Raw genomic sequence first — 26,718 nt, forward strand, 5'->3', positions numbered from 1 at the left:
AAACTAGTCCATTGACTGCTGTAGAGATAGTAGGTAAAAGTCAGAGTAGGGCATTCAAAACAGCCAAACTATCGAAAGGTTAGACAAGAAAAAGTATCACAAACACCAGAACAAAAACACAAAACTCCTTGTACTCCAAAAATGAAATCTAAAAAGAGCAAAGAAGACACACTATACAGAGAAAGTTGAGACCTTGTACCAAAGTAAGTCTTATTGTAAAGGTAAAGGACTTACCTCTTCTATCAAAAGGAAAATATTTTCAAGTAGGTTCATAAAGCAGAACTAAACTCTATGATACAGAAAAAACGCACACAAAAGCCAGTGATCCAAAAAGGCTAAATATAAAGGTATCAGCAAAGATATACCAGGCAAATGAAAACTAGAAGAAAGTAGAGTTTGAAATCCTGACATTGAGTATGGTAACATTCAGGCATAAAAAGATTAAACATGACAAACCACAATGCAAAGCAAAGATACAACAGTTAGAATACTTAGAAATACACCAAAAATTGTGACCATAACCCATGCAAAGTAGAAACTACAGAAGATGAAAGGAGACTGATATAAACGCATACACGTTTAAAAACTTTAATATTAGGACAAAATAAGGCAAGAGAACAAAAAGTAAGCAAAGATTAAAAAAAACTAAAAATAATGGTGTAGGTCTTATGATGTATTTTGACATTGCATGCTCATAATTGATAATAGACTTTCTTCTCAAATACACTGGGACCAGCCACAAAATTAATCACATATTAAGTTACTTAGTGATATTAAGAAATATTAGTATATTTATAAAGTAGAAGGTTGATAAGTAACACTCTGATGATAAAACTAGAAATTAAAAACAAAATTTTGAAAAGTCTCTTCTAACTGGAAATTTAAAAATTCTTCTATTAATTAACACAAGGATGAAGGGAGATGCAGAAATTGTCAAAATTTCTAGAAATCAAGGGTAATTTAAAATTACACATAAAAATCTATGGGATACATTTAAGGCACATCAGAAGAAAATTCATATTCTTAAACACATATCAATACAAATGAAAAAAAAGCAAAAAAGGAATTAAATTCCCACTCAAAAATCTAGAAGTAGAACAATGAAATAAACCAAAAGAAAACACAAGGTAAGTAAAATAAAGACAAAAGCAGAATTTAATTGTATATCACATATAAAAACAGTAGATCTAACTAATGAATCAAAATTCTGGGGATTAATAAAATGAATTATACAAGCCACTTAAGAAAAAATAGGGGAACGTACACAAAATAAGAAACAAATTACATATACAGAGAAAACCAAAATGAAGTCACGAAAGACTACTTAGCACACCTTTATTCAATAACATTGAAACATAGATGAAATGGACAATTTCTTGGGGAAATTTCTTGCTGAAATTGACTCCATTAGAGATAGAAAGTTAAGGTCAATTTTCCATGGAAGAAAAAAGAGAACTTTATCAAGAAACTTCTACACATACACACACACATGCACACGCACACGTACACACAAAGAGCCCAGATGTCTTCACAGGGGAATTCTACTAAACTTTTGGAGACCTTAGAATCCCAATTTAAGTAAATTGTTTCAAAATGTAGAAAATGAAGAAAAACTTCCAAGTTTATTTTCAACTGTGTAAGAACTGTTCAATATCAGGAAATTCAATAATATAATTCAGTTATTAATCACCTATGGGGAAAATCATTTGAGTAACTCTATTGTTGCTGAAAATATGATAAATTTCAATACCCATTTCTGATTTGTTTAAAAAAAACTTCAAAATAATTATTTATGGGTATCTCCTTTCTCCTCCTTCTGTTTGTCTCTCTCTCATTGATACCCTAGAGAACTTTCTACTGTAATTTGGAATAAGAAATTTCCTCCACTACTTCCTCTATTCTTTAATTAATTAATTAATTAGTTAATCTTTGGCTGCATTGGGTCTTCGTTGCTGCGCACGAGCTTTCCCTAGTTGCAGGGAGTGGGGACTACTCTTTGCTGGGGTGTGCAGGCCTCTCATTGTGGTGGCTTCTCTTGTTGCAGAGCACGGGCTGTAGGGAACACGAGCTTCAGTAGTTGCAGCACACAGGCTCAGTAGCTGTGGTGCATGGGCTTAGTTGCTCTGCGACATGTGGGATCTTCCTGGACCAGAGCTCGAATCCATGTCCCCTGCGTTGGCAGGTGGATTCTTAACCACTGCGCCACCAGGGAAGCCCTCCTCTATTCTTTAACATCATACTTAAAGTATTAGCTACTGGAATTAGACAAAGGAGGCATACTGGAGGCATAAAACTGGAGGACGTTGAAATAAATCTACCTCTATTTGTAGATAATGTGATAATAAACTGGAAAACACTAGAGAATCAATGATCAATTAACTCAAACATCAAGGGAATTCAGAAAGCAAGCAGGATATAAAAATAATATAAAAATAACAAACGTTTATATGCATGAATAATAACCAATTAGAGGACACTGTGGAAGAGAAAACACCATTTACCAAAGAAATAAAAAGATAAAGTTCTTACAAACAAACTTAACAAGAAATATTAAAACCTTATATGAAGTACTCATGAACAAATAGAAAAAATATTTCTTGTTATTGTAAAGGACAACTGAACATCATAAAAATGTCGATTCTCCTTAATTTATCCATGTAATAGAACTCCAATAAAACATGAAAAAAGTTTTTTTTTCTGAGGCTGTACAAGTTGAGAATAATGTTAATCTGGAAAAATTAATATGTGAGAATACTTGAAAATACTGACCAAGAAAACTAGGAGCTAACACTGGCCCAAACAGATATTAACACATAGTACAAAGTGTTTATAATTAAAATGGTTATATATATTAGTAGTAAAGCAGCCACTGGAATTAAATGAAAATTCAAAACCAGATCTAGGTACATATAGAAATTTAGTATATGATAAACTATTTAAATCATTACGGCAAAGTTGAACTTTTGAATAAGTAGTGTGGGTAGATCTGGATAACCATCTGGAAAATGTCAAAATAGCATCATGCCTCACATAATACACAAGAATGTACTCCAAATGGATTAGAGATATAAATGTAAAAAATGATCAGAATAAATCATGAGTGAATTCTTTTATAACTTGAGTGTAGGGGGAAGGTTTACAACTATGTATTTAAATTGAGATGCAATAAAATACTGATAAATTTTACTACAGAAAAGTTTTTAAAATTTGCATGATGCAAAAAATAACAAGCAAATCAAACAAAAAATGACAAGTAGGAAGAAACTATTTGCAACATATACCATGGGAAAATATAAATTCTCAAAATTTGAGGACAAGATATGAAGAAATCTTATAGAAAAATGTGCAAAGGGCATGAAAAGATAACTTGCTAAAATATAAAATGGCCATAAACATTATAAAATGTTCAATATTACTCATAACAGGAAAAATGCAAATTAGAACTATGTTGAGATACCATTTCTCACCTCAGTTCAAAGCAATGATATTTTAATACAGTTAGATCATGTTTTCTAAATATTATTTTTAATTAAAAGAACAAGGGAGAAAGTATGGATTCAAGGGCTGAGAAAAAGAAATTATGAGTGAGCCTGGAAAATCTTCTTGTACAAGAAAGTAAGGACGTGCTCAAAAATACATTGGAGATATGCTAAAAGGAGTCAGGTGTCAGCTTGAAGCGGCCCCTACTGTCTAAATCTTGGATAACTTGAGAATAACAGTAAATAAGAATAGTAATGGACTAAAATGTATTAAGTAAGACAAAAAGTCATGAGTCCATACTAAAAATAGTAAGAGAGGAAGAGGGAAAGCGCTTCCTCACAATATAATACCAATTCATAAATGCAGAAGAAACAATCGAGTTAGCAAATCTCCATTTTACAACCAGCAGGCAAGAATCACCAATGAAAGCTAAAACTAAAATGGTTAAATATTCTTAAAGAGCTCCCTCCAAAGAATATTTAACAATATAAAATGAAAAAAAGCAACTTCACAGGGGAGAAGGCTGGCAGTTACCAACTTAACCAAGGGATCAACATGACCCATAGTAGGACAAATCAGCATTATGTGCCCCCGACGTGATACTCTGAGAAAAGCAACATTACTTATATCGTATCTCTGCCAAAAATACATAACCTGAATCTGATCAGGAGGAAACAGCAGATAGACTCAATCTGAGCTGCATTCTACAAAATCACTTTCTGCTATGGATATTGTCACGATGTTATGAAAGACCATGAAAGGCCAAGGAACTGCTCTAGATTAAAGGCACACTAAAAGGTCACAATAACTGACAATAATTGTGTCATCTGAATAGGATCTTGGACTATGTGGGGGAAATATTAAAGATGTAAATGGACCAATTAACAAAATTGCTGTAGATTATACTATATGGAAATTTTTGTATTATTCTTATACATTTCTTTTTAAACTTGTGAATATTTCATATTAAGTAGTTTTCGAAGATTGGGGAAACTTTACAAGCTGACTTATATGGAAATGCAAAGAGCCTAGAACAGCCAAAAGAATAAATTCAGAGTACTAAGAAATAAATATTAAGAACAATTTTAAAGCTATAGAAATAAAAAAAACATGGTAATGATGCAAGTTTAGACAAATAGATCAAGAGAACAGAGCTCAGAAAAAAATGCATTCATATATGGTCACCTGATTTATATAAGTTGAGTGGTAAAAAGATGGTGTTTTAAATAAATCATGCTAGAGAAATTGGTTATATCAGTATGGAAGTAAATAAACATTGACTCATAAATAAAATCACACACTAAAGTTAATTAGAAATGAAACCTAGACCTAAAAGGAGCTTTCTTATTAAAGCTTTTAGAAGAAAACATAGTAGACTATTTTTATAACCTCTGGTTAGGCAATGATTTGTTAAATAGGATGCAAAGCAATAATGTTAATAAAAGACACTATTTGCAGAAAGTAAAGGCAAGCCATCAACTGAGAGAAGCTATTCATCACACACATTAAAGGACTCATATCAAGAATACAAGAAGCTTCTATAAACAAAAAGAAGACAAACAGCCTAGTTTAAAAATGGGGAAGAGACTTGAATGATACTTCGTAAAAGAAGATATTTTAATGGCTGGCAAGACTTTGAAAGGAGCTTAATGAAATTAAAACCAGAATGAAATATCAGAATGGCTATAATCAAGAAGAATGACAAGGCCACATTTCACGGCTATGTATGGAGCTCATACAGAGCCAATAGGTGGTAATAGATACCGCTACTTTGGAAATCTCTTTAGTAATGTTTATGATCACTAAACATACACCTTCCCTGTGATCTAAAAAATTTTTTTAGTCAGATAACCAAGAGAAATCAGCACATGTGCCCACCAAAAGACATGTACGAATATGTTCATGTCAGCTAAATATTGTGTGCTATACTGAATACCGCAGTGAAATACCACGTGCAGAATAAGAAGTAATGGATGCCTGCTACCTGCAGCAACATGGATGCATCTGGACCACATTATGTAGGATGAGAGCCAGCAGTTACATAGAACACACTACACAAGTCTATGTGAGATTCAAGAGCAGGCAAAACCAGTCTGTTGTGATGGAACATGGAATAGTGGTTACCAGGGTCAGTGGTGGCAGTGAAGCTAGCTCAGCACCCGGGAGGGGGCACCGGAAAAATGTTCTGTATCTTAATCTGGACAATAGACACATGTTATTCTTACACATGTGGTATATACATACGTAAAAATTCACTGAGCCATACTTTTAAGATGAGTGCATTTTGTTGTATGTGTATTATCCTTTGATAATAAAATTATTTAAAAGTTGAGAAGAGAAAGTTTTTTTTAAACCACGAAACATCATTATACAATTCAGAAGTAAAGTTTTGAGAGTGGAGGAGATTTTATTCAAACAGAAAACCCAGAAGCAATGAAGAATAAGATCAGCTGATGCAGCAGTTCAGTTTTATTCAGCACCACATCTCGCTAGTTCCTACGCGCCTGTAGGAGGTGAAGTGAGGCCAGGCAAGGAATTCTGAGAGGTATTTCTTGAAGAAGCCGCAAGAGGATCCCTAGCCCAGGCAGTCAGTCTCGCCGCCCACTCGGGCTCCCTCCCTCCTCCTGCCAGACGCAGCGGCCAGCCCAGGTCTTCTTGGGAAACCTTGAGTCTGAATCAAATGTCAGCCCTCGAAACAAACAGCAAGCATAGCTAGAGGATGTTCGATATTCACAGAAGTGCATGTGCTCCAACCCTTACCTGTTTCTTAGGTTACTTTTTATTTACCCTTTCCTGAGAACTTGGGGAATGGAATGCAAATGCCGGGCGCCAAGTGGAACCGAACTGTCAGCTTCTCTACTGCTAAAGATGGAGAGGACAGAGGCAAAAAACAAAATAAAATAAAAAAGGAGAGTGAGCACTGCGCATGCTCCGTAAAGCATTTCTTTCCCCCCCTTCCCTCCCTCCCTTTCTATTTGCTTCCCCCACCCTCCCTCGGTCAAGCTGGGCCAGGCAGGAAAATAAGCCAGAAAGCTTTTCTTTTGAAGATTCTAGATTCTTGACCTTGAATTTTGCTTTCACACTTCTGCCCAGAAAGCTTGCTTTGAATTTGCCTTTCCTCAACTCATTTAGCTTTAAAAAAATAAAATAAAATCTTGTTCCAGGCAGCACCATGGGAAGGGGGGCTTTCTATGGTAAAATGTTCAACTCTATCAAGTTGACCCACTAAGTCTAATAAATGGGGCCAAGTACCAGAAGAGATCATGCTACACTCATTCATGATAACAACAGATTGAAAATATGCAAGAAAGGAAAAGACTAAACAACAAAGGGATGTAAAAAGAACATCACATTTTCTTTCCCACTGTTTGTGTTGTAAAAACTTCATTGGACAGTTCTCACTATACTGATATTTTGCAAAAACATTCAAGTATCAGTCTGTTCTATTACAAACAACTTGTAAGCATTTGTACGCATGCTCAAATAATAAAGAATACAGCAAGGAATCTGAAACTTTGCTCGAAGAACCAAACAATAAATGTTTACTGAGCTCCTTTTCATCTGAGAAGTAGTATGGCATAGTGATTAAGAGATGTTGGAGCCTGCTACCTGGGTGTTAACTCCCAGTCCTCAACCTCCTAGCTGTGTGATCTTAGGGAAATGACTTAACTTCTCTGTGTGTTTTCTCCATCTTTGAAATGGGAATAGTATCATGAGAGTTAAAATTAGTTCATTTATATAAAACTTTCACATTAGCCCTGGGCCCCTATTATGTTATCAATGTCTGTTATCTTACCCAAGTTCCTATTACTGTGTTTAAAATTGAGTCATAGATGAATTGTTTCTTTTTACATGCAGTTTTCTTGCAGCGCACATAAGAAGTATGTGGAGACTTGACATATTTCTATAAGCAATTAACGAATGATAAGTCATCATCTAACTGATTTTTAAAAAAATAAATTTATTTATTTATTTTTGGCTGCATTGGGTCTTCATTGCTGTGCATGGGCTTTCTCTAGTTGCAGTGAGTGGGGGCCACTCTTTGTTGCAGTACGCGGGCTTCTCATTGTGGTGGCTTCTCTTGTTGCGAAGCATGGGTTCTAGGTGTGCGGGCTTCAGTAGTTGTGGCATGCAGGCTCAGTAGTTGTGACACACAGGCTTAGTTGCTCCGCAGCATGTGGGACCTTCCCCGACCAGGGCTTGGAACCGGTGTCCCCTGCATTGGCAGGCATATTCTTAACCACTGCACCACCAGGCAAGTCCCCATCTAACTGATTTTTAAAGTGCTCAGCTGCAGTGTGGGATAGAGAAAATGAAAGATTAGGACAGAGTATGATAAAGGCTCATACTCCCCTGAAGCTGGGAGAAGTGTTAAAGGTGTTGAAAGTGGCAGAATGTAGGAATGTTGGAAGTCTTCTTTTTTTTTTTAATATTTTATTTATTTATTTATTTATTACATCTTTATTGGAGTATAATTGCTTTACAATGGTGTGTTAGTTTCTGCTTTATAACAAAGTGAATCAGTTATACATATACATACGTTCCCATATCTCTTCCCTCTTGTGTCTCCCTCCCTCCTACCCTCCCTATCCCACCCCTCCAGGCAGTCACAAAGCACCGAGCTGATCTCCCTGTGCTATGCGGCTGCTTCCCACTAGCTATCTACCTTACGTTTGGTAGTGTATAGGGTAAGCTGTGACAAAGAGAGAGAGAGGCATGGAAGTCTTCATAGTGTCAGGACCTGAGTGAGAGAGCTGTGGAAGGCAGGGGAGGATGTCAGAAGGAGTCCTGGGAAGAAATGAGCTGGAGAGAGCTCAAGGCGACACAGAGACAGATAGAGACAGGAAGATGGCAATGCAAAGAAGGCCACAGCTCCACTGTTAATATATATATATCCTCATCACTAACAACTTCACTCTACTTCATGACCACGTTCATGTTGTTGAACCCAGAAATAAGAGGGAAACACCAGGCAATTTTCAACTTACCCTTGCATATATCCTGTGAACAAAGCTGTTTGACAATATATTAAAGAAACATCACATCTTTATAATTCTATGAATAGTAGTTCAAAATAAAAAAATACTTAATAAGAACTATCTTTTTTTCTCCAATATAAAAGCCAACTTCTTAGTGGATGTACTCTAAGGTACTCTGACACTGTAATTCTTATATGGTGAAAGACTAACATTCTTAATGATTATTACTAATGAAAACATAAATGCAATTTTCAGTCTGTGAGTCTTTGAAAAGCTATTGAATGAAGTGCGCTTCATAGTTCAACCACATGGAACGTCTTTTGCTCTTTTATCTAGGTAGGGATCTTTGTCTCCTACCTTCAACACCTTTTTTCACCACTGCTGTTTATTGGTATATATTAGTCTCTGTGTGCGAAAGGTACACATCGGGGGTGCTTTTTTCCAAATACTCCCCAGCAAGCCACTTTTCCTTGCAGAATCTCAGCAGTGTGCGGAAGGGGTTCAGTCGATTTAGCACAACGTGTGCGAAGGAAGGGCTTCTCAGCAGACCGTCTCGCTCCTTCGCCAGGGTGCCTAGGTAGGGACGCTCTGGGAGGTCAGGGAGCGCGGAGAACCGCTACCTAGTGTTGAATTGCGGGGAGGAGGGCATCCCGTCGGGATCGAGGGCTCTTTTCGGACTACCGGGTGCCTATTCCGGGCCCTCCCTCAGGCTCTCGGAGGGATCCCTGAGCCTCCCCGCCCCCGCCCCCGCCCCTGCTGGGCCCCGCCCCCTTCCTGGCTCAAACTACGGGTCCTTTCAAACCTAGCTTTCTTCGCCTCGCGCATTGTCAAACGTGTAATTGGGGGAACTCCACCCAGCCGGGGCCTCCTCGGAGTCGCTGCCAGAGTAGCGGCCGCCTCCCCGCCCCCACCCCGGAGCGCACGGCGGCCGCACAGAGCGCGCAGAGCCCACCGCCCTGGCAGCGGCGCGCGGCGCGGCTCGCGGCTCAGGGCGGGGTGGGCTGCTGCGGGCCGCGGGTCTTCTGGGCCAGGGACCGCCCGCAGCCACCTGCTCCCGCCTGCTGGCTGCGCGGACCTGGCGCCGGTGCGCGGGCGGGGGCTGTGCGCCGCGGGGACCGGGTGTCCCGCGTGAGCCAGGCGGAGCCGCGCGCAGACCCGCCGGCCGTCGGGGGCGCGGCCGGCCGCCAGAGCCCGCACCTGTCCCGCCGCGGCGGCCCGGCACCCGAGTCGCGCCACGTTCGGCGACATCGGAGGCAGCGAGGGCACGGAGAACCGGCGGAGGCGAGGCCCGCGACCCGGAGGAAGGCGCGCGCGGCCCGAGGCCTCGGACCCTGAGCCCCACGTTCCACGGCACCATGGCCCCAAAGCTGCTGTTGCTCCTCTGCCTGTTCTCGGGCTTGCACGCACGGTAAGTGGCGCCCGGGCTCCGCATCTCCGGAGGCTCCGAGACTGGAGGGAGGGCGGCGGGGGGCGCTGTCCCCCGGCCCCAAGTCGCCGGCGCGCCTCGCCGTCCGTCGTCTGGGCTGCGGCATATCCTGCCAGGGCCGCGGGGAGGAGACGGGAAGTCGGCCGGCACCCTACCTGTCCCATCTACCCCGGACATGGCCATCTGCCTCTCCGGGCTGGGCGACTGCAGCGTTCTCTGCAGCCTGAAACATGGGGACTCTGAGATTAATGGGCTCTTCTCCTGAAGCTTTTAGGATCTGGTGGTTTTGAGGGGTTTTGAAAACCAACATCATAGGGGGAAAGCCTGTGTCTACCTCCTACCCCTCCCCCAAGTGTTTCAGCGCTGTGCGCGCGCGCGCACACACACACACACAGCACACACAGCAACATTCTGTATCATTTTCATCACTGAAATTTACCAAGACCCAGGAGTTACGGTTTCCTACCTGCCCAGTTTAAACCGGTCTTTGTGAGGAGCAGCCGGGCTGGAGGCAGGTGGAGGAGGACTGGGGCAAGGTGGACAGCTGAGAGCCCTGCTTCTCAGAAAGGATTTTCTTCCCAGGTCCTGCGAGCACACGCACAGTACACATATGCACCCCTTCTACATGAGCCACTTTCACACACGGGAGCATGCACAAACCTACCCCTGTAAAGCAAGCATGTTGAAATTGATAATGTTATCTACCTAGTAACTGTAAGAAATTACCTCACCATAGATACCCCAACCTTCCTCCCAGGACACCAACCACCTAATGGGAGCTTAGAAATGCTCCAGGAAGAGATGAAGATGGCTCATGAGGGTGGAAAGACAGTGAGACCAGAGGGGTTAAACACTGTTGCTGTGAATATAACTGGAGATTCTGGGTTTGGTTCCTTTAATTCTGTCTTGGGCTAGATCTGTAGCCCAGAACTTGAAGACTGCCCTGTGCTTTACAAATTAGAGCAGCTCCCTTCCTCCCATCCCGCTCACCACCCCAAGAATCTCAGGGCATCCCTACCCCCAAAACACTTTTGTTTTGACACCATCTTCATTTCCTAGATCTGGGAGCTAGAAAACTAGAGAGCCTTCCTGTGGGCTATAAACCCTGCAGTTGTTAATAGGCAATACCTGGAGGTCTTGCATGTTCATTCACATTTGTGAAGTACCAAAGAACTAGGAAGGTACATTAACAAATCCTACAAGACGTGAATGTGAATGGGTCATAGTTCTCCCTCCCTACCTTTGACAGACCCTGAGGAAGAAAGTCCTGGCCCTCCCCACCGCACACTGCTGGTCTTTGCTAAGAGTTGAGAGTGAGAAAGGCAGATTGTGTGTGCTGGGGAAGGCAGACTCATGGCAGCTCTTCCAATCAGGCTGCACACTCCTTGGGCCTTCAACTGAAGTTTCTTCCTGTCTAAGGAGCTAGCTGGGAAGGGAGATAGGAGTGCACTCTCTGAGGTTGATCATGCCTGGATGTATCTCTTTTTAGAAGCAGACAACACCAGGCACAATGTGGAGGTCCCAGGTCATATACAGATCTGAGGTTATATCTAATCGACCTTCCTGTTGCCACCGACTGGATGCAGTGACCTGCAGTTCAGGGTTAGATAATCAGCTGTTTATAGATACATGTTAGAAGGAAACCCGCTATTGTCTTCATTACTTTATGTGCTTAGTAGGAAGGTATCTGGGTGGCTAACTTGAAGTGCTCAGGTGTCTAGGGATTCCCAAACACACATACAATCTCTGGGGATTCTTCATCCTTTCATTTTGCCAAGGCAGGTGTAACAACTTTAATATGTTCTATGTCTGGGTTGATTCCATGGCCTTGATAATAGAGGTTGCATATCAGTTGAAAAAAATCCAAGTTTTAAACTAATTTTGTTGCTGTATACCTCTCCTTTGAAAGTGTCTTTGCTCTTTGAATGGGTTTTACAGACATGTAAAGTAATCTGATGTCCAGCATCACCTTTCAAAACTGTTATTAAGTCTGAGAGGGTTCTCATTTGCACTCTGGCATGCCTTCCTGGTGTTGAAGAGCCCTAGAGAAGGCTCTGACAGTTGTGCTCCATGGTGATGGCTTGGCAGCTCCGTGGAGAGAAAATAACCCATTCTGACACCTATGGAGGAGCTTATTCTACATTAAAACACATTAAGTCACACCTGGACCTTGGTGATACCATAAGCGGATGGCTAACTGCTTTCTGAGGTTTAGGAGCTCCTTTTTATGTTTATAGATACATCCAACTTTGTCTCTGTCCTTGTAGCTGAAGAGAATATGTAAGACATGAAAATACTATATGATGGCTGAGCTGTCACTACATCACCAATTTGTTTTTAAGAAAAATGTAATGATGGTGTTTAGGACCCAACAATCCTGATAACATAACACTGATTAAGATTATATATAACCCACTTAGAATTTAGAAAAATAGAACATTTTTGTTTTATTCACGTTCTGGTGAGTCCCTGAGATTGGGTTTTCATCAAAGGGAGGATTTTCCTTTGGGCTGGTGGTCCGGCACTAGCACTGGGAAGCTTCGATTTCATTCTCTGAAGTCCTGCAGCAAACTGACATGGCATCAAGATTGGGAGGAGCCCAGTGTCGGCCCAGAGCATCGCTGCCTGTGTGCTGCCCGCTGTCCCCCCCAACCCAGCCACAGAGCCACGAGTGTCCCATTTTTACCTCCCGAAGGGGAAGGGGCAGGAGAGGATGCTGCAGCTGTTCCTTTCTTTGTCTCCTCCCTCACCTACACTGAGCTAAGAAGCTTACGCAATTTCAGGAAAACCCTCTCATCACCACTTGACTGCTAGAGGGAGAATTAGTCTCATAATACCTGTTATTGACATAGCTCAAAGTATTTTTCAGAAACTAAGGCTGTGTATACAGAAAACTGATGAAGAGTTAGTGTGCTCCTTCTGTGAACATATGAGTGTTGGGGCAAGAGAAGATACAGGGCATGGAGAGCATGGTCTGGTCTGTGCTGGTGAGCTGTCTCTGGGGATGAGGGAGGGGAGGGGAGGGGAAGAGACAGACAGCAGAGGAAGAGAGGACCGCACTGTGGGCGAGTTGGAAGGAGTCCTGAGGATGCTGTATGTGATCCTCCCAGGTGATCTGTCTCTCTGTCCATAGTCTCCCAAGTGTTTTTGCTGTGGACTGAATTGCCAGGTCCTGTGGGCAATGGTTGGCTCCCAGCAATCCATGTCCTGCAGAACCTGCTTCCACCCACTTTTTTGTAAGATGATAAAATTAACATTCCTGACAATATTCCTGATAAAATAAAATATTCTGCATTTAAAATTCTGTAGTGTTATTTATAAAACATCAGGCTTACAAATAATGAAATGAAGTATATCAGTTCTTGAATATGTGTCCCAAATTTTACAAGTTCCTATTGATGGTGAATATTCAGTGTGAAAAAAATCCACGGCAACTTATAGTTCCTATGGATGATTTATTCTAAACTTCCAGTCAAGAAATAGAATTATAGTTTAATATCAGCCAAGGAAAAAATTAAAAGATGTCAATCTTTGAGATATATGCCATATATTTATTATCAAAACTTCATGTAAGTGTATATATTCATATAGGACTAGACTGACACTGTTCTGATCTATGTTAAGGCTAGTTAACACTCATAAAAAGACTCATGTACATATGACACATACATAGATTATACAGATGTTATATATTATAGTTACATGTTATATTATGTAAGTATATATATATGATTCTGAGGCGTTAGACAAAGTAGAGATAATAAACTTTAAAAAGTTTATTCTTTTCATTTATTTCATGTTCATTACAGATAATTTAGACCATTCTAAAAACTAACTTAAAGACACACGTCCCAGAACACAACTGCCCTGAGATGTTGTTGCCATTTTGGCTCCCATCTGGGAAGCTAATCAGAAATGAGCTCATACTCAGGACAAATAAACCTCAATGCAATTTTCTGTTCTATATTTTGTTCTCTTTTGTGAAGAAAAAAAGTCATTACGGTGCACCCACTGACAAGCCATAAAGGAAGAAGGTTGCTTGTTTGTGTGATGAGCTTTTTTGCCCCGGTAAATGGCAGGCCCCCTGGAAGTGCTACTTTGAAGAGAAGACTCTGCTCTTTTCAGGCCTGGATGGCTCTGTTGCTGAGATGGCCTCACTCACTAAGGAAGCTAGCTTGTCATTTTGAGACCTCTCCATTCGAGTACTCCTGTGAGCATGTATCACCCAGGAGAGGCGCCTGTCAGGCTCAGCCCTGCTCAGGAGAGACTCAGATATGCTCAGCGTTCATTTGGACACATTTATTAAAGGGCCAAATGGTAAAGACATATTAGGAAGGTTTTAATTTTTAATGTCTGTATTAGCCTGCTCTGTAAGAGATGAATCAGTTTGTGTGGTAGGAGGCATGTAAAATCACCAGAGGGTGTTTACCAACCAATATCGCTGTTCGTTGGCACCCCACATGGGTGCTGGCCAAGCATACCACCTCCTCGTATCCCTGTGTCTGCCTAGACCAAAGGTGCTAGTCTCCATGAGAAGCACAGAGTCAGATTCAACAATTTTCAGTGAGTGCATTCTGAAGAAGCTGTTCTTACCTTCAACTAAAATGAGGTCTTGGCAGTGGGGAGTGGAAACAGCAAGATGTTTGTGCCTTGACCTTCAGAGGTTCTCAAGGTTGATCCAAGGAAGGCTGACTCTGCTGGTTGGCCTTCATGCATTGAGTTATTATGATGTCTATGGTTTAACATGGACATGGAATCATTTTGTGACATTTAATGAAAACATCATGCTATGTTAATAGTACTATCATTCTTGTTGGATTCTTTCTTATTTGTGTTTTGTTTTACTTTTTTAATTTTAGAGATAATCTATTGGTTGGGATGAGTGTACTAGGGCCTTTCTACCTATTTCAGTGGTGCTTGGGTGAGCCAAAGCTTGACACTTCCTGGAGCCATTGCTACAACTTATATGTCATACTTTGTGCCGTAATTACAGATCCAGAAAGGTGGAAGAGGATGAATATGAAGATTCTTCATCAAACCAAAAGTGGGTCTTGGCTCCAAAATCCCAAGATACAGATGTGACTCTTATTCTCAACAAGTTGCTGAGAGAATATGATAAGAAGCTGAGGCCTGATATTGGAAGTGAGTGTTGATGTTTGTTATTCCAGTAGGAAACATACTGTAATATATTTTTAAAGTTTTTATTTTAAATAATTATAAAATCACAGGAAGTTGCAAAGGTAGTGCAGTCACACAATTCGTGGGTATCAAACCAGGAGTTGACATTGGTACAGTGTGTGTACGTGGCTCCACATCATCTTGTCATGTGTGGATCTGTGTAATGACCACTATAATTGAGATGCAGAACTGTTTTATCACCATGAAGATTCCCCTCCTCCAAAATTTCTAACCCATCAGCCACTAATTTGGTCTCTATTTCCGTATTTTTGTCATTTTGAGAATGTTGCGTATGTGCACTCATTCAGTACGTGACCTTTTGAGATTGGCTTTTCTTCCCTCAGCAAAATGATTTTGAGATCCATTCAAGTTGTTGCCTATATCAGTAGTTTGCTTTTTTTATTGCTAAGCAATCTTCCATGGTATGGATAGACAAAAGTTTGATTAATGTTTATTGAGGAACATTTTGGTTGTTTGCAGGTTTGGACTATTACAAATAAATGACTGTGTGCATTTCTATGCAGGTAATTTGCATGGACATAAGATTTTATTCTCTGGGATAAATGCCCAGGAGTACGATTGCTAGGTCCTATGATAAATGTTGGTTTAATTATTTTTAAGAAACTGTCAAACTCTTTTCCAAACTTTCTGTACCATTTTCTATCCCAACATCACTATGTGAGAGATCTTCACCAGCAATTGGTATAGTCACTATTTTTTTATTAACATCTTTATTGGGGTATAATTGCTTTACAATGGTATGTTAGTTTCTGCTTTATAACAAAGTGAATCAGTTATACATATACATATGTTCCCATATCTCTTCCCTCTTACATCTCCCTCCCTCCCACCCTCCCTATCCCACCCCTCCAGGCGGTCACAAAGCACCGAGCTGATATCCCTGTGCTATGCGGCTGCTTCCCACTAGCTATCTACCTTACATTTGGTAGTGTATATATGTCCATACCTCTCTCTTGCTTTGTCACAGCTCACCCTTCCCCCTCCCCATATCCTCAAGTCCGTTCTCCAGTAGGTCTGTGTCTTTATTCCTGTCTTACCCCTGGGTTCTTCATGACATATTTTTTTCCCTAAATTCCATATATATGTGTTAGCATACGGTATTTGTCTTTCTCTTTCTGACTTACTTCACTCTGTATGACAGATTCTAGGTCTATCAACCTCATTACAAATAGCTCAATTTTGTTTCTTTTTATGACTGAGTAATATTCCATTGTATATATGTGCCACATCTTCTTTATCCATTCATCCGATGATGGGCACTTAGGTTGTTTCCATCTCTGGGCTATTGTAAATAGAGCTGCAATGAACATTTTGGTACATGACTCTTTTTGAATTTTGGTTTTCTCAGGGTATATGCCCAGTAGTGGGATTGCTGGGTCATATGGTAGTTCTATTTATAGTTTTTTAAGGAACCTCCATACTGTTCTCCATAGGGGCTGTACCAATTCACATTCCCACCAGCAGTGCAAGAGTGTTCTTTTCTCCACACCCTCTCCAGCATTTATTGTTTCTAGATTTTTTGATGATGACCATTCTGACTGGTGTGAGATGATATCTCATTGTAGTTTTGATTTGCATTTCCCTATTGATTAATGATGTTGAGCATTCTTTCATGTGTTTGTTGGCAGTCTGTATATCTTCTTTAGAGAAATGTCTATTTAGGTTTTCTGCCCATTTTTGGATTGGGTTGTTTGTTTTTCTGTTATTGAGCTGCATGAGCTGCTTGTAAATTTTGGAAATTAATCCTTTGTCAGTTGCTTCATTTGCAAATATTTTCTTCCATTCTGAGGGTTGTCTTTTGGTTTTGTTTATGGCTTCCTCTGCTGTGCAAAAGCTTTGAAGTTTCATTAGGTCCCATTTGTTTATTTTTATTTCCATTTCTCTAGGAGGTGGGTCAAAAAGGATCTTGCTGTGATTATGTCATAGAGTGTTCTGCCTCTGTTTTCCTCTAAAAGTTTGAGAGTTTCTGGCCTTACATTTAGGTCTTTAATCCATTTTGAGCTTGTTTTTGTGTATGGTGTTAGGGAGTGATCTAATCTCATACTTTTACATGTACCTGTCCAGTTTTCCCAGCATCACTTACTGAAGAGGCTGTCCTTGCTCCACTGTACATTCCTGCCTCCTTTATCAAAGGTAAGGTGACCATATTTGCGTGGGTTTATCTCTGGGCGTTCTATCCTGTTCCATTGATCTATCTTTCTGTTTTTGTGCCAGTACCAAACTGTCTTGATTACTGTAGCTTTGTAGTATAGTCTGAAGTCAGGGAGCCTGATTCCTCCAGCTCCGTTTTTCGTTCTCAAGATTGCTTTGGCTATTCGGGGTCTTTTGTGTTTCCATACAAATTGTGAAATTTTTTGTTCTAGTTCTGTGAAAAATGCCAGTGGTAGTTTGATAGGGATTGCATTGAATCTATAGATTGCTTTGGGTAGTAGAGTCATTTTCACAATGTTGATTCTTCCAATCCAAGAACATGGTATATCTCTCCATCTGTTTGTATCATCTTTAATGTCTTTCATCAGTGTCTTATAATTTTATGCATACAGGTCTTTTGTCTCCTTAGGTAGGTTTATTCCTAGATATTTTATTCTTTTTGTTGCAATGGTAAATGGGAGTGTTTTCTTGATTTCACTTTCAGATTTTTCATCATTAGTATATAGGAATGCCAGAGATTTCTGTGCATTAATTTTGTATCCTGCTACTTTACCAAATTCATTGATTAGCTCTAGTAGTTTTCTGGTAGCATCTTTAGGATTCTCTGTGTATAGTATCATGTCATCTGCAAACAGTGACAGCTTTACTTCTTCTTTTCTGATTCGGATTCCTTTTATTTCCTTTTCCTCTCTGATTGCTGTGGCTAAAACATCCAAAACTATATTGAATAAGAGTGGTGAGAGTGGGCAACCTTGTCTTGTTCCTGATCTTAGTGGAAATGCTTTCAGTTTTTCACCTTTGAGGATGATGTTGGCTGTGGGTTTGTCATATATGGCCTTTATTATGTTGAGGAAAGTTCCCTCTATGCCTACTTTCTGCAGGGTTTTCATCATATATGGGTGTTGAATTTTGTCAAAAGATTTCTCTGCATCTATTGAGATGATCAAATGGTTTTTCTCCTTCAATTTGTTAATGGTTTATCACATTGATTGATTTGCGTATATTGAAGAATCCTTGCATTCCTGGAATAAACCCCACTTGATCATGGTGTATGATCCTTTTAATGTGCTGTTGGATTCTGTTTCCTAGTAGTTTGTTGAGGATTTTTGCATCTATGTTCATCAGTGATATTGGCCTGTAGTTTTCTATCTTTGTGACATCCTTGTCTGGTTTTGGTATCAAGGTGATGGTGGCCTCGTAGAATGAATTTCGGAGTGTTCCTCCCTCTGCTATATTCTGGAAGAGTTTGAGAAGGATAGGTGTTAGCTCTTCTCTAAATGTTTGATAGAATTCACCTGTGAAGCCATCTGGTCCTGGGCTTTTGTTTGTTGGAAGATTTTTAATCACAGTTTCAATTTCAGTGCTTGTGATTGGTCTGTTCATATTTTCTATTTCTTCCTGATTCAGTCTTGGCAGGTTGTGCATTTCTAAGAATTTGTCCATTTCTTCCTGGTTGTCCATTTTATTGGCATAGAGTTGCTTGTAGTAATCTCTCATGATCGTTTGTATTTCTGCAGTGTCAGTTGTTACTTCTCCTTTTTCATTTCTAATTCTATTGATTTGAGTCTTCTCCCTTTTTATCTTGATGAGTCTGGCTAACGGTTTATCTATTTTGTTTATCTTCTCAAAGAACGAACTTTTAGTTTTATTGATCTTTGCTATTGTTTCCTTCATTTCTTTTTCATTTATTTCTGATCTGATTTTTATGATTTCTTTCCTTCTGCTAACTTTGGGGATTTTTTGTTCTTCTTTCTCTAATTGCTTTAGGTGCAGGTTAGGTTGTTAATTCGAGATGTTTCCTCTTTCTTAAGGTGGGCTTGTATAGCTGTAAACTTCCCTCTTAGAACTGCTTTTGCTGCATCCCATAGGTTTTGGGGTGTCAAGTCTCCATTGTCATTTGTTTCTAGGTATTTTTTAATTTCCTCTTTGATTTCTTCAGTGGTCACTTCGTTGTTATGTAGTGTATTGTTTAGCCTCCATGTGTTTGTAGTTTTTACAGATCTTTTCCTGTAATTGATATCTAGTCTCATGGCATTGTGGTCAGAAAAGATACTTGATACAATTTCAATTTTCTTAAATTTACCAAGGCTTGATTTGTGACCCAAGATATGATCTATCCTGGAGAATGTTCCCTGAGCACTTGAGAAAAATGTGTATTCTGTTGTTTTTGGGTGGAGTGCCCTATAAATATCAATTAAGTCCTTGTTTAATGTATCATTTAAAGCTTGTGTTTCCTTATTTATTTTCATTTTGGATGATCTGTCCATTTTTGAAAGTGGGGTGTTAAAGTCCCCTACTCTGATTGTGTTACTGTCGATTTCCCCTTTTATGGCTGTTAGTATTTGCCTTATGTATTGAGGTGCTCCTATGTTGGGTGCATAAATATTTACAATTGTTATATCTTCTTCTTGGTTCGCTCCCTTGATCATTATGTAGTGTCCTTCTTTGTCTCTTCTAATAGTCTTTATTTTCAAGTCTCTTTTTTCTGATTTGAGAATTGCTACTCCAGCTTTCTTTTGGTTTCCATTTACATGTAATATCTTTTTCCATCCCCTTACTTTCAGTCTGTATGTGTCTCTAGGTCTGAAGTGGGTCTCTTGTAGACAGCATATATATGGGTCTTGTTTTTGTATCCATTCAGCCAATCTGTGTCTTTTCGTGGGAGCATTTAATCCATTTACATTTAAGGTAATTATCGATATGTATGTTCCTATTCCCATTTTCTAAATTGTTTTGGGTTCGTTTTTATAGGTCTTTTCCTTCTCTTGTGTTTCTTGCCTAGAGAAGGTCCTTTAGCATTTGTTGTAAAGCTGGTTTGGTCGTGCTGAACTCTCTCAGCTTTTGCTTGTCTGTAAAGGTTTTTATTTCTCCATCAAATCTGAATGAGATCCTTGCTGGGTAGATCATCTTGGTTCTTGGTTTTTCTCCTTCATCACTTTAAATATGTCCTGCCAGTCCCTTCTGGCTTGCAGAGTTTCTGCTGAAAGATCAGCTGTTAACCTTATGGGGATTCACTTGTGTGTTATTTGTTGTTTTTTCCCTTGGTGCTTTTAATATGCTTTCTTTGTATTTAATTTTTGACAGTTTGATTAATATGTGTCTTGGCGTATTTCTCCTTGGATTTATCCTGTATGGGACTCTCTGTGCTTCCTGGACTTGATTAACTATTTCCTTTCCCATATTAGGGAAGTTTTCAACTGTAATCTCTTCAAATATTATCTCAGTCCCTTTCTTTTTCTCTTCTTCTTCTGGAAACCCTATAATTCGAATGTTGGTGTGTTTAATGTTGTCCCAGAGGTCTCTGAGACTGTCCTCAGTTCTTTTCATTCTTTTTTCTTTATTCTGCTCTGCACTAGTTATTTCAACTATTTTATCTTCCCGGACACTTATCCGTTCTTCTGCCTCAGTTATTCTGCTATTTATCCCATCTAGAGTATTTTTCATTTCTTTTATTGTGTTGTTCATCATTGTTTGTTTCATCTTTAGTTATTCTAGGTCCTTGTTAAATGTTTCTTGCATTTTGTCTATTCTATTTCCAAGATTTTGGATTATCTGTACTATCATTATTCTGAATTCTTTTTCAGTAGACTGCCTATTTCCTCTTCATTTGTTAGGTCTGGTGTGTTTTTGTCTTGCTCCTTCATCTGCTGTGTGTTTTCTGTCTTCTCATTTTGCTTATCTTACTGTGTTTGGAGTCTCCTTTTTGCAGGCTGCAGGTTCCTAGTTCCCGTTGTTTTTGATGTCTGTCCCCAGTGGCTAAGGTTGGTTCAGTGCGTTGTGTAGGCCTCCTGGTGGAGGGGACTAGTGCCTGTGTTCAGGTGGATGAGGCTGGATCTTGTCTCCCTGGTGGGCAGGTCCACGTCTTGTGGTGTGTTTTGGGGTGTCTGTGGACTTATTATGATTTTAGGCAGCCTCTCTGCTAAAGGGTGGGGTTGTGTTCCTGTCTTGCTAGTTGTTTGGCATAGGGTGTCCAGCACTGTAGCTTGCTGGTCATTGAGTGAAGCTGGCTGCTGGTGTTGAGATGGAGATCTCTGGGAGATTTTCGCCGTTTGATATTATGTGGAGCTGGGAGGTCTCTTGTGGACCAGTGTCCTGAAGTGGGCTCTCCCACCTCAGAGGCACAGCACTGACTCCTGGCTGGAGCACCAAGAGCCTTTCATCCACTGGCTCAGAATAAAAGGGAGAAAAAGTAGAGAGAAAGAATTAGTAGAAGTAGGAAGAAAGAATGAACGAAAGAAAGAAAGAAAGGAGGGAAGGAAGGAAGGAAGAAAGAAAGAAAGAAAGAAGGAAAGAAGGAAAGATAGAAAGAAAGAAGGGAGGGAGGGATGGTGGGAGGGAGGAAGGAAGGAAGGAAGGAGGGAAGGAAGGAAAAAAGAAAGAAAGAAAGAAGATAAAGTAAAATAAAATAAAGTAAAATATAATCAAGTTATTAAATGAGAAATAATTATTAAGAAAAAAAACAAAAAAAACGGACAGATAGAACCTTAAGACAAATGGTGGAAGCAAAGCTATACAGACAAAATCTCACACGGAAGCATACACATATACACTCACAAAAAGTGGAAAAGGGGAAAAAATCATAAATCTTGCTTTCAAAGTCCACCTCCTCAATTTGGGATGATTCGTTGTCTATTCATGTATTCCACAGATGCAGGGTACATCAAGTTGATTGTGGAGCTTTAATCCGCTGCCTCTGAGGCTGCTGGGAGAGATTTCCCTTTCTCTTCTTTGTTCTCACAGCTCCCAGGGTCTCAGCTTTGGATTTGGCCCCGCCTCTGCGTGTAGGTCGCTGGCGGACGTCTGTTTCTTCTCAGACAGGACGGGGTTAAAGGAGCCGCTGATTCTGGGGCTCTGGCTCACTCAGGCCGGGGGGAGGGAGGGGCGTGGAGTGCGGGGTGAGCCTGCGGCGGCAGAGGCTGGCATGACATTGCACCAGCCTGAGGCCCGCCGTGCGTTCTCCCGGGGAAGTTGTCCCTGGATCCCGGGAATCTGGCAGTGGCGGGCTGCACAGGCTCCCCGGAAGAGGGGTGTGGATAGTGACCTGTGCTGGCACCCAGGCCCTTTGATGGGGGCAGCAGCAGCCTTAGCATCTCCCGCCCGTCTCTGGGGTCTGCGCTTTTAGCCACGGCTCGCGCCCGTCTCTGGAGTTCCTTTAAGCAGCGCTCTTAATCCCCTCTCCTCGCGCACCAGGAAACAAAGAGGGAAGAAAAAGTCTCTTGCCTCTTCGGCAGCTCCAGACCTTTTCCTGGACTCCCTCCCGGCTAGCCGTGGTGAACTAACCCCTTCAGGCTGTGTTCACGCAACCAACCCCAATCCTCTCCCTGCTCTCCAACCGAAGCCCGAGCCTCACCTCGCAGCCCCGCCCGCCCCGGCGGGTGAGCAGACAAGCCTCTCAGGCTGTTGAGTGCCGGTTGGCACCGATCCTCTGTGCGGGAATCTCTCCGCTTTGCCCTTCACACCCCTGTTGCTGCGCTCTGCTCCACGGCGCCGAAGCTCCCCCCTCCGGCACCCGCAGTCTCCGCCCGTGAAGGGGCTTCCTAGTGTGTGGAAACCTTTCCTCCTTCACAGCTCCCTCCCACTGGTGCAGGTCCCATCCCTATTCTTTTGTCTCTGTTTTTTCTTTTGCCCTACCCAGGTACGTGGGGACTTTCTTGCCTTTTGGGAGGTCTGAGGTCTTCTGCCTTTATTCAGTAGGTGTTCTGTAGGAGTTGCTCCACGTGTAGATGTATTTCTGATGTATCTGTGGGGAGGAAGGTGATCTCCGCGTCTTAGTCTTCCACCATCTTCCCCTCCGCCTGTCACTATTTTTTGTTTTAGCTCCTCTATTAGGTGTATGTCCAATAGATTGATATATCTTTGTGGTCTTAATCTACATTTTCCTAATTGTTAAATTTTCTTTATGTGCTTATTTGCCAATAGTTTATCCTCTTCATCAAAATGTCTCGTCATATTAGTTGCCCGTTTAAAAATTGGATGATTTTGTTTTATTTATTTTTCTACTGCTTTGTTAAGAGTTCTTCCTGTAGTCTAGATATGATTCCTTGGCCAGATGTAGTTTTCAAATTTTTTCCCTCATGTAGCTTTTCTTTTCTTCCTTTTAACAAGATCTTTCAAAGAGGAAAAGTTTTTAACATTGAGGAAGTCCAAGTTACTGATTTTTAACTGTTTTATGGAACATACTTTTGGAGTAATGTCTAAGAACTCTTCATGAAGCCCTAGTTCCTGATTTTCTCCTGTTTTCTTCTAAACGTTTTATAATTGTAGGTTTTACATTTAATTCGTTATCAGTTTTGAGTTGTTATAAAAAATCAAGGTGTGAGGTTTAGAGCTAAGTTTCTTTTTCTTTTGCTCATGGATATCTGGTTACCTTATTACCATTTGTTGAAAAAACTATCCTTCCTCTTTGAATTATGTTTGCACATTTGTCCAAAGTCAGTTGGCTCAACTTCTGTGGGTTGTTTCTGGGATCTCTATTTTCTTCCATTTATCTATGTGTCTATCACTGTGTCAGTACCCACAGTCTTGATTGTTATAGCTATGTAATATGCCTTGGAATTGGGTGGAAGTAATTCAACCTCTTTATTTTTTTTAAATATTTTATTTATTTTTGGCTGCGTTGGGTCTTCGTTGCTACATGCAGGCTTTCTCTAGTTGCAGTGAGTGGGGGCTACTCTTTGTTGTGGTGCGCGGGCTTCTCATCGTGGTGGCTTCTCTTGCTGCAGAGCACGGGCTCTAGGCACGCAGGCTTCAGTAGTTGCAGCATGTGGGCTCAGTAATTGTGGCTCGTGGGCTCTAGAGTGCAGGCTCAGTAGTTGTAACTCACGGGCTTCGTTGCTCCACAGCACATGGGATCTTCCTGGACCAGGGCTTGAAACCATGTCCCCTTCATTGGCAGGTGGATTCTTAACCACTGTGCCACCAGGGAAGTCCTCAACCTCTTTATTTTTCAAAATTATTTTAGCTCTTATAATACATATTTTTCATATGAATTCTAGAATTATCTTGTCTGTATCTACAAAAATATCTTGTGTTAAATCTTTATATCAATTTGGGAAGAATTGACATCTTTACTATGTTGAGTATTTTGATCCATAGACAGGATATGTCTTTTCATTTATTTAGATCTTCTTTAGTACCTTACATTCAGTGTTTTACAGTTTTTAGTATACAAGTTCTGAATATATTTTGTTAGATTTGCACCTAAGTATTTCATGGTTTTGGAGTGCTTGTAAATGGTACTGTATTTTAAAATTTTCTTCTCCCTGTGTTCATTGCTAGTATACAGAAATATGGTTAATTTTTGTAAGTTAATGTTGCGTCCTCTGACTTGCCAAGCTCAGTAGTTTTAGGAAGTTTTTTTGTTTGTTTGTTTTTGATAGGTTCCTTGGGATTTTCTATGTACATCATCAGGTCTCCTGCGATTGAGACTTTTATTTCTTGCTTTCCCATCTGTATACCTTTTATTATTATTTTTCTTACCTTGTTGCACTGGCTAGAACTTCCAATGCTACATGAATAGTAGTAGTGTGAGTGGACATCTTGCTTTGTTCTGGATCTTAGAGGAAAAGCATTCAGTCTTTCACAATTAAGTGTAATGTTAGCTAGAGATATTTTATATATATTTTCACCAAGTTGAGAAATTTCCCTCTATTTCTAGTTTTCTGAGAGAATATTTTATTTTGTCATGAATGGGTGTTGAACTTTGCCAAATACATTTTCTGGATCAGTTGATATGATCATGTGATTTTTTTTTTTTTTTTACACAGCTAATATGGTGAATTACATTGGTTGATTTTCAAATACTGAGCCAGCTTTGCATCCCCAGGATAAACCACACCTACTTATCATGTTTAATAATACTCTTTTTTGAAAACTTTTAATATATTGCAGTATTCTATTTGCTAATCCTTTATAAACCTTTTAATATCAGTGGGGCCTATAATAATATTCCTTGCTTCATTTCTGATATTGGTAATTTGTGTCACCATTCTTTTTTTCTTTGTCATCTTGCTAGAGGTTGGTTCCATTGACCTTTTTGAAGAACCAACTTTTTGTTTCATTATTTTTCTGTATTGCTTTTCTATTTTCAATTTTATTATATTTTGCTATTTATCTTTATTATTACTTTCTTCTGTTTGCTTTGGGTTTATTTTGCTCCTCTTTTTTGAGGTAGCATTTAGAGTCTCGACTTGAGACTATTCTTTTCTAATGTAAGCATTTAATGCTCTAAATTGCACTTTCTGCACTGTTTTAGCTGTATCTCACAGATTTTGCTCTTTTGTATTTTCATTTTCATTCAGTTCAATGTATTTTTTAACTTCCCCTGAGACTTTTTCCCCCTTTAACTCATGGATTATTTATTTATTCATATTTTTAAAAATTTATTCATTATTTTTTGGCTGCGTTGGGTCTTCATTGCCACATGCGGGCTTTCTCTAGTTGAGGTGAGCAGGGGCTACTCTTCATTGCGGTGCGCGGGCTTCTCACTGTGGTGGCTTCTCTTGTTGTGGAGCACGGGCTCTAGGTGCATGGGCTTCAGTAGTTCTGGCATGCGGGCTCAGTAGTTGTGGTTCATGGGCTCTAGAGTGTAGGCTCAGTAGTTGTGGCACACAGGCTTAGTTGCTCCATGGCATAAAGGATCTTCCTGGACCAGGGCTCGAACCCATGTCCCCTGCATTGGCAGGTGGATCCTTAACCACTGTGCCACCAGGGAAGCCCCCTCGTGGATTATTTAGAAGTGTGTTTTTAGTTTCCAAGTGTTTGAAAGTCTTCCTGTTATCTGTTGCTAATTTCTAGTTTGGTTCCATTGTGATCAGAGAACATACTCCGTACGAGTTCAAAATTCTTTTAAATTTGTTACTATTTAATTTATGGCCCAGTATATGTTTTGTTTTGGTGAATGTTCCATGGATACTTGAAAAGAATGTGTATTCTGCTGTTACTGGATGAATTGGATCCTGTTGTTTGATACTTTTGTTGAGTTCTTCTATATCTTTGCTGATTTTCTATCTAATTTTTCTATCAATTGTTTTGATAGATTAACAATTGATAGATTTAAAAAGACCAAGACAAGGGTAGTGTTCTTGGCCAGGAGAGAAATGCATACCTATTCATGGTGATGGTCAGAGAACATGGGGGTTGTTGCAGACACATTTTTCATAGGATGCACCTAGTCTATGGCTTGTTTCCTCTTCTCCATGGGGCTCAGTTTCATTTAGAGCCCTGCAGCTTGCCAACCCTCACACTACCCCAGCTGCCCCGTCCCTCTGTTTTTCCAAGTTTGAGGCTCATTCTCCAATTTATCTGTATCAAGACATAGAATTACACTGGTCCCAGTAGGCATAGAATTTCAAAATCCTTGTGGTGTAGTGTGCAGAGGGTTTGGAGATACATGTCCTGTGCAGTATTGGAGCAGTCTTGTCATCTTTCTGTGTCTCAGTTGCCTCTTTCATATGATGAAGGAGGGGAACAAATTACTCTTAA

At 40.3% G+C, this 26,718-nt stretch overlaps 1 protein-coding gene across 2 annotated transcripts in view; it reads left to right on the forward strand.

The window, feature by feature from the left end:
- Positions 1-9,814: 9,814 nt before the first annotated feature.
- GABRG3 (gamma-aminobutyric acid type A receptor subunit gamma3) overlaps positions 9,815-26,718 on the forward strand; it is a gene marked incomplete at both ends in the record, with an annotated part of 633,338 nt that continues 616,434 nt past the window's right edge. For both annotated transcript variants that reach the window (XM_082648557.1, XM_082648558.1), the window contains 2 exons: positions 9,815-9,867; positions 14,879-15,027. In XM_082648557.1, the coding sequence (XP_082504683.1) occupies positions 9,815-9,867; positions 14,879-15,027 (202 nt within the window). The remainder of the gene's footprint in view (positions 9,868-14,878; positions 15,028-26,718) is intronic.

The sequence above is a fragment of the Grampus griseus genome (genome assembly GCF_964374135.1).
Source record: "Grampus griseus genome assembly, chromosome: 2".
Classification (NCBI taxonomy): Eukaryota; Metazoa; Chordata; class Mammalia; order Artiodactyla; family Delphinidae; genus Grampus; species Grampus griseus.